Consider the following 9,044-nt stretch of genomic DNA (forward strand, 5'->3'; position numbering starts at 1 on the left):
TGCATAATTTGACTAAGTAACAACTTGGCTAATTATCTAGGCTTCTCAATCTGGTTGTGTTTTAAGGGGTCTAAAACCGTTCAGAGAAGTTATGGTTTTAGATACTCCCTGTACTCAAATTTGGAAAAGCTTCATAACCTGATTCTGTAACCAAATGTATTGAGTCCCATAGTATCATAAATTCATAATGATAGTGACTGATTCTCAAAAATTGGATTATGTCATAATTGTAGAGTCATAAATGACCAATCTATTACAAAAAATTGAATTTCATTTTTCTTACTAGTTCCTCAAAAAATAAAAATAAAAAGAAAAAGAAAAAGAAAAAGAAAAAAGATTACATTTGTAAATACATTGGGTTTTGGGTAGTCCACAACTACACATGAAATGGGTGGTGGTACAAGTACTGCTATAATTGGAGGTGGAGGGGTTGGGGTCTCTAATTAACCAAGATGTATTGTAGAACATTCTAGGGAGGTTACTTGGCTTAACCTTTGCATCAGTTATGTATATTAGCAAATCATGAAACCGCGTTTGCAATCGAATCATCACACGCCTTAAGCTCGCATCAACACTCTCTCTTAACCCTCCCTACACCTAAACAAACCCACTAGTCCCCATTCCCCATAAAGAAATCCTCATTTTCAATTATTTTATTATTTTATAATTTTTTATTAAATTATGAATTATACTTTTTAATTTTGACATGCTTTAATTATTTTTTTGGGGGGTAAAATCCATTAAACATCCTTGAACATCCATAACAATTTAGAACTAACCAATGTAGTCCCTAAACACTACACACCGTTTGTGCACTCTAACTTACCTACTCTCTTCTCTTTCATTTTCATGCTTCCATTCATATACCCTTCACATACCAGTAGGTAGTAGTAACATATCCAAGCAAATAAACCATAAAAATTGAAATTTCATTTCAAAGCTGAAAAACCATAAAACTTAAAATCAAAATTTTCTTTAATTCATAGCCTCATATTAGATATTTCCGTAGTCTCTCATAGTTCATTGCTGAAGCACAAAAAAACATTTTTTTTCCCTCCACAAATTTTGAACCATCAAAAGCCCATTTACTTCGTAAACCATTTCTCTCTCATTCTTATTTCCCACACTTTATTTTGTTTATGCTAAAACCTCGTCTAGTTGTTGAGAAAGAAAAGAAGCCCAATACCTCCAATCTTCATTTCATTTCATTTCATTGCTTTTGTTGTGTTGATACTCGTTTTTGCAAATTCATATCCAAAAGCTCATGAGGAGGAATGCAAGGTCCAAAGGCCCACCAAGAAAACTATGAAACAAAACCCTAGACTTATGCTTGGGCAGAGAAAAAAATGCATGGGAAAGTGATCTGCTACAGAATACAAATCTTTTGCAAATTACAGATTTCTTGCAGAATACAGATCTTCTGTAAAATGACTTTTTCATACTAAGGCAAATTGGGTCCAAGACCCTTTTGATCCAATAAAGAGTTTTTTGCCCATAAAGGCCCAAATCCTTTTGTATAAAAGGATAGAAGTCAAACCCATCCTATGAAGATGCAATAAAAAGAGATAAGGATGAACTCCAAATTCTACAAGACAAACACGGTGAAATAATGCGAAGCCATAGTGGCAGAAATAAGACAAAGTCATAGCGGCAGGAAACGTGTGAAAGAGAAAAAAGCCAAACCAAAAGAAGAGACAAGTGGAGCAAGGTTGGGGGCTTCGTTGTCCTGCAACCTAGCCAATGTGGGAGAGGCAAAGCCCATGGCTAAAGAGAAATAGAGGGTGTGGTTTGGTGGAGGGGGGAAAAGGACCTAGATTTGGTATCCCATCGAAACCACTTTTAGGAATATGCTTTACTAGGAAAGCATCGTTACCAAAAATAGGAAGAAGGTAAGTGGGAACCATCTGATGCATGCTAGAGAGTGTAGACAAAGAGAATTAATGGAGGACTTCACCGTTTTTGGAAAAGAGATGTGAGGTGGCACCATGGCATATTGGTCTTTACCCAAAATGGGGTGACCATTTGTCATAAGAGGCTGAAACTCCTTAGTGGGAGTGAACCTACTGGTACACGGTTAGAAGGTAATGGCTAGTACATTGTAGGTGTTGGCTAAATGCTTGCAGCAGACAAAATGATTGGTGAAAACAAGGGTAAAGAAGGAAAACCACTTAGGCTTGATCTTAGGTATAAAAGGAACAATACCCATGAATATGGGAACAACAAGAACAATAGGAGGAATAACATGAAAACCAAGGAAAAACGTATGAAAGAAATTTAAATAGTGAGTTGAAAATGAAAGAAGAGAGAAAAGAGAAATAATGTGAAATTTGAGAGAAGGGAGAAAGTAGAGAATACACGACAGAATTAGCATGCATAACTAAGAATCCTTTCCCTCTCTAAAAAAACACCAAAGTACACTCTTTGCAATCTCCAAAGGATGACTATTCTGTCTCACATTCCAAACCACATAACTTTATAGCCTTATTTGGTAATAAGGTTGTGTGAGTTGGGATTGAGATCTTTTTAGTCAATATCTAGTTGTGAATACTCTTTACCCATGATTATATCTGTTGAAGCTTTCATTATTTCTTTGGTTACTACGCACGTTACTTTTAATAAGAACTAATCATTATTCTTCCATATATGTGTGTGTGTGTGTGTGTGTGTGTGTGTGAGTGAATTCATATAAGTATATACACTAATATATGTATGTATGTATTTGATATACAAACCCTTGTAAACTAACATTTGCTTGCTGGGTATTATCTTTGAGTTTTAGAGTTGTTTATGTGCATGAAGTGGAGAAATATTTCTGCAACAGAAAATGGAGAAAGGTCACTCACGTTGCAGAAAAGTGTAGAAAACTTTACTGCACATTAGAAAGTTAAAAAAAAGTTAGTTTCGCAGTAGAAACTAGAGAAATGTTCTATTTGCAGTAAAAACAGAGAATAAGCCCAATTTGCAACGTCGTCCCCTGGACTTTGGACTCAATGTTTACGCACAAACTAGTAGTAGCAGAATGGGATCTTGGAGCCCATTCTGCAGGAGCGTCAGTCCTAACTTCCTTCTCAGAAAAAGACTAGACTAAACGTTATCTATTAGCATCAAGACATGTTTTTAAGGTATAAGAAGTATAAAACCACTCCCAACATGGGGAAAAACACAAGAAATATGGATCAAGGGGCATAAATCAACCAAATTGAATATGTAAGTTGTATAGCTAATTTAATAACAGAAACAATAAAAATTGTGGATAACGTTAAAATTTTGAGCTTTGTAAATTTTTTCAACTATCTTTGCCGTTTCTCTTTTTTGGTTCTTACTGGGATAAAGCTAAAAACAGGAAAAACTTGTTGGATACCTCTTGAGCCGGAGGTCATGCACACCTCTCTTAGGTCTATAACGTGTCATGATCTTAATGTTTCTTTCTTCTTCAATCGTAGAGATTTGTGTGCTTCAGTGTCAATGAAGATCAGAGGTTAAGTGACAATTTTAAGAAAAACTAGAATTTTGGGTTTTGGATTTTTTCAGCTCTGAACTGAAATTTTAGTTTTTATGGTACTTGTTTTGAGTTCATTAATGATATGTTGTTGCTACCAAGTTTGCGAAGGGTGAATGAATGAATGGTAGTGTGAAAACAAAAGAGAAGAGAGGAGGTAAGTTAGAGTGCGCAAACGGTGTTACAAATTGTTGGTGTTTATGGACTATATTGGTTATTTTTGAAATTTTATGGATGTGCTTGGCATTGCCATAATTCTCAAGAGTGTTTAATGGATTTTACCCCTTTTTTTTTCTTTAAATTTTTGTTTTGGTTGTTTTATAGTTTATGTATTTTTATTTATGTTAGTCCATTTTAAATATAGTCATTGCTAATTTATATCATCTTGTCAAAAATTTTGCAGTTCAACTTAAATAATTAAGACATCTAATATAAAAATTTCATTAAATAATGTATAATATTTTTCATTCCATTTATATTGCAGAGTTAAATCCATAAAAATGTTTAATTATTTTCTTTGGATGGAAGGACTGTAGTCACTATACTGAAAATAGATGTAAGATAAAACCTAGCATAAGCATCCACTAAAAAAAAAAAAAAAAGACAAAAGACAAAGACAAGGCACCACGTGTAACCAAATCATTTCCCAACGCATGATAATTTGGCTTTGTAAAAGCAGTGGAGGTGCACAGAGAGTGATTGTCGAAATTAAGCAAAAGCATTTTTGATTGGAAAGTCAACGGCAACGATGAGCTGCGGCACCGACGACATATTGGAGTTGATTCGAGAGAAGCTACTGGTGTTGTCGTTCTCATCAGTGGTGTGCGAAGCAAAACTTGGAACAAAGTTTGCAATCGCATCCTCTCTTCCTCGAAGCTCTCTTCCGCTCTTTCTTACACTTTCAACCCCTCCACCTATGTACTCACTCATACTCTACTCATAATCATAATAATTTTTTACTATTTTATTCAAATCATATATAGCATTACTGGGTTGGTTTGGTTCAATTATTAGAATTAATAACATAATATCTGTCTTTAATTTTGATAGATTGATGGTGTGCAAGAGGTTCTTCATAAGGTGCTCTCCAAGCCGATTTGACCTCATTTTGCTATTGCAAGTATAGGCTACAAACACAAATATGTCGAGGCTTTTAAGCTTGTATGTTTCATCTTAATCCTACTTTTTTTTTCTTATTTTCTTTTTTAGGAATCTAATCTTACTTTTATTCCAAGTATTATTATTAGGCTGAATTCAGTTTTATCTCTTGCCTTGTACTTCACTAATGAAATTATTACTCTTTAAACTTTAATGATTGTTACTCACTTTGTAAAATTAAACTACACCATTTAATTGATATTTTTGTTCGATGAGTATTATTTTCTAAAAATGTTGAAACTACTTTATTTGCAAACAAATTTGGACAAAATGATCAAGATTGGCTCATTTTGACTTGATTAACAATTCAACTTTAAGGACTAATTTGACAATTGAAGAAAAATTAAGTGATTAAATCGGTTATTATTATTATTATTAATTGTAAGTTGGATTTTTGTTACTCAAATTGAAAAATTTGCAATTTTATCTTTGAAATTTATATTTACAAAAGTGATTTTAGAGATATTATAAATTTTACTACATAAGCCTTAAAAACAAACAAATAGATCAATTTTTGAACAAATAACAAAAAAATAATAATAATTAAGAAATTTATTTATTATGTTGTTGATACAGTACCAATCATATTCATTCTCATCTCAATTTGTAATTTTTGATAGTAATATTAGTAGTAGTTTTAGTATTTCAACAATGCTAGAGCCAAAAACTTTTCACATTTTTATAGGGTAATGCTATTGATAAGTGTGATATGACAAATTTTACATAACCTTAGAGCATTCTCATTAGGTGTTGTATCCCAAATGCCATTTTCACACATAAAAACCTACATTTTCTATTTTAACACACCACTTTACAATACACCATTCATCAGATATTCTACCCTTCCCTTCAACACATTAAAAATAATATATACAACACATTAAAATAATCTAAAAAGAACTCCTACACATTAAAACCCCACCACCCACAGATAACCCCACCACAGCCCATAACTAACAAGCACCCCACAAAATCAACCACCGACCACCAATATCAACCACTACTACCAAAAAAAAAAAAACTCAAGCAAACACCACAACCAATATTAGCCCACTGCAACACCACAACCAATATCAGTCCCTGCACACACACACAGACACACAAAACACAACAACAACAACCACCACGATCGAGATCTTGAGGAGAGGAGGTTGGGTGAATCGGTGGTAGCTTAGGGAGAGGAGGTTTGTCGATTAACAACAACTGGGTGAGGATGGCGGCTTGGTGAAAGTCATTTGGTGAGACTAGGGGTGATGTTGAGACTGAGATCGGTGGCGGCGTTGGCCATGCAATTGGCAGTAAATCCCTAATTCATTCACCCGATTAAATCAAGTTAAGTGGTGGATCATCCCTAATACTAGGGGTATCAAATTGGTGGGTTTGGGGTGGGCAATTGGTTTGGGTAAAACTCATTTACTCATTTAGTACCCATATAACTAATTACTTCTAACCCAAACCCAACCCAACCCAATTACCTAATAAAATTTCTAAAATGCCCCTTAAACTTGAAAAGGAATGAAGTACTCCTAAAGTACTTTAAAATTTCCAAAATACCCTCCAAACCTAAAGAAAGACCAAATATGCTAAAAATAACCACTTAAAATTACCAAAATACTCGCAAAACTCAAAAAATGACCAAAATACCTCTAAAACCTAAAAATTGACCAAAATACCCCCCTAAACAAAAAAAAAATGACATAAATACTTCTCAAAACCTAAAAAGTAATAGAAATACCCCCCAAAAACAAAATAAATTTACCAAATACCCTCGAAACCTAAAAAATGAGCAAAATATTGGTGGGTTTCATTATTTGCTATTGTAAAGTAGACAAGCATGCTGTCTATGCTAATTTTGGGCAATTTTGGTAGAATTTATTAGACTTTTTCCCCCTTACTAACAGAAGTATTCATTTTGGTTACATGATAAGATGAACATATTTCAGGTGGCTGACAACATGCCATTTAAAGCAAAGAAGTTAAGATGATATACAAAAGTAAAATAATTCTAGCTTATATAATAACAAACAATAATTAATTAGTGGAGGAGAAAGCACAAAAACTAATAATAGTATAGAAGTTGAAGTATACACAGGAGAGTTCTTAGCAACATTGCATTAAATTAGTTAATATTAGTTGAGTAGTTTCAATGGTGTGGAGCTTAGGTATTGAAGTATAAATAGTTTCAAACCAAATGGGGTTACCATCATTTCATACAACAAATTGGCAATAGAAAGAAATTAAAGAACAATAAGATGGGAAAGAATTTAAGCATTGCAACAATTTCCTTGCTATTGGTGTTGGCATCCACCAAAGCCCAGCAGGTCTTTGATGTTAAATCATATGGAGCACAACCTAATGCTGATATAACCCAGGTATAAATACGTAATTGACAAGAAGAGTGTGTTCTAGTTAACATAACTAGTAAAGCCTTTTAACTTTGAACAAGAGAACTTAGGTTCAAACTTCGTTTACACTAGAAACTTATCGATGTCATGACCAAATGATAAAACATTAACATAACTTGATTTTTTTTTTGTGTTTTTTTTTTTTTTTTTTTTTTTTTTTTTTTTTTTTTTTTTTATAATGTGTTTAGGCTTTGACAAAAGCTTGGAAAGCAGCGTGCGCAGTAGCAGGAAGTAAAGTTGTGATTTCAGCAGGGGTATACAAACTAGGTTTAGTGACTTTGTTGGGTCCATGCAAAGGTGCTATTGAGTTTAACCTTCAGGGAACCCTACAGGCCCATCAGATGTTGCCTCCTTCAACGGTAAAGATGGTTGGGTTGTTTTTGAACGTATCGACGGTCTCACTGTGTCAGGTGGTGGAGTTTTTGATGGCAAAGGACAACAAGCATGGCAAAAAAATGAGTGTAACGAAAACAAAAACTGCAACGTACATCCTATTGTAAGATTTCAATCTTAATTAATTAGCATTTATATTCCATCTTTTCTATGTAGATATACATAGACACTACAACTTTACAAAATTTACCCGTTAAAAAAAAAAATTCAAACATTTATATGTTAAATGATGTTTTACTCATAATTTGACAAGTTTTGTATAGTGATGTGCCACACCTGAAAAAAGAATTAGTTTTGTATAACATTTTAATTTATCTAACTTCTAAACATGAACAGAATATAAGGTTCGACTACGTCACAAATTCAAAAGTCCAAGACATTACATCGAAGGATAGCAAATTTTTCCACATCAACCTTTTGGAATGCAAGAAGTTGCAATTCCAACATGTTACCATAACTGCACCCGCAGATAGCCCCAACACCGATGGAATCCACGTGGCACGTTCATCTCAGATCACCATTACCAATGCTAATATTGGAACAGGTGATGATTGCATCTCCATTGGTGATGGAACCCAAGATATTACTGTTAACCAAGTAAGTTGTGGACCTGGCCATGGTATCAGCATTGGAAGTCTTGGAAAGTACCAGAATGAAGAACCTGTTTCAGGAATCAGAGTCACTGGTGCCACACTTAGCAATACAGATAATGGTGTTAGAATCAAAACATGGCCTGCTTCCCTTCTGGAGTTGCTTCTAATATACATTTTGAGGATGTTGTCATGAACAATGTTGCAAATCCTATCATCATTGATCAAAACTACTGCCCAGACAGTCAATGCTCAAACCAGGTTATTATAAACATCACAAATATATACACAAATTTTGATGTTAAAAAAAAGTAAAAGCAATTACAAATACTAATATCGAATTCTTGGGTGCGCTTTTATGTTTTGTTTTCAGTCTCCCTCTAAAGTTAAGATTAGCAATGTTAGCTTCAAGAAAATTAAAGGCACTTCTTCAACAAAGGAAGCTGTGAATCTTATTTGCAGTAAGAGTGTACCATGCCAACAAGTGGTGCTTTCTGACATTGATCTTGCGTACAAGGGAGGTGGAGGATCTACTACTTCCACTTGTGCTAACGTCCAGCCTGCAGTTTCAGGCAAGCAGAACCCTCCTGCTTGTACCAACAAACATTAATGAAATACTTCCCAAGTTGTTAAAACTAATGCAGAATGAACAAATACAATTTGCAGATAGGTTATCAGGGTTTAATTCTAAATAAAATCCCATCTAACATGTTCCCTTTTTTCTTTATTTAAATGAAATTGGGGAACTTTTTTAGTTGTTTAAGTTCAGCCTTTTGTTGAAATCTGCTATGATTTGTAGTCTTGTTGTAGATAGTAATTGTTCTATTATTGCAATTGAGATCATTCTTAATAAAAATCAAAAAAATTATTCAACTCTTACTAAATGCTTTTTATTCTTGAGTAATTACCAATATTGTTAAGCATCTACTACCAATCCAATTTAGTACACAATCGAGTAAGTAAACAAAAACAAAATGAGCAAAATTTTAGGTTTCGATG

The 9,044-nt window shown here is 33.8% G+C and overlaps 1 protein-coding gene across 1 annotated transcript; it reads left to right on the top strand.

Moving 5' to 3' along the window:
* The first annotated feature begins 6,865 nt into the window (after positions 1-6,865).
* On the top strand, positions 6,866-8,770 carry LOC112015264 (exopolygalacturonase). Its single transcript, XM_065767734.1, is given in 6 exon segments — positions 6,866-7,029; positions 7,251-7,392; positions 7,395-7,558; positions 7,792-8,191; positions 8,194-8,306; positions 8,419-8,770. Coding segments are annotated over 6 exon segments (1,176 nt in total). The 5' UTR covers positions 6,866-6,909; the 3' UTR covers positions 8,656-8,770.
* The last annotated feature ends 274 nt before the right edge of the window (positions 8,771-9,044 follow it).

The sequence above is a fragment of the Quercus suber genome, unplaced genomic scaffold, assembly GCF_002906115.3.
Source record: "Quercus suber isolate HL8 unplaced genomic scaffold, Cork oak 2.0 scaffold_841, whole genome shotgun sequence".
NCBI lineage: Eukaryota > Viridiplantae > Streptophyta > Magnoliopsida > Fagales > Fagaceae > Quercus > Quercus suber.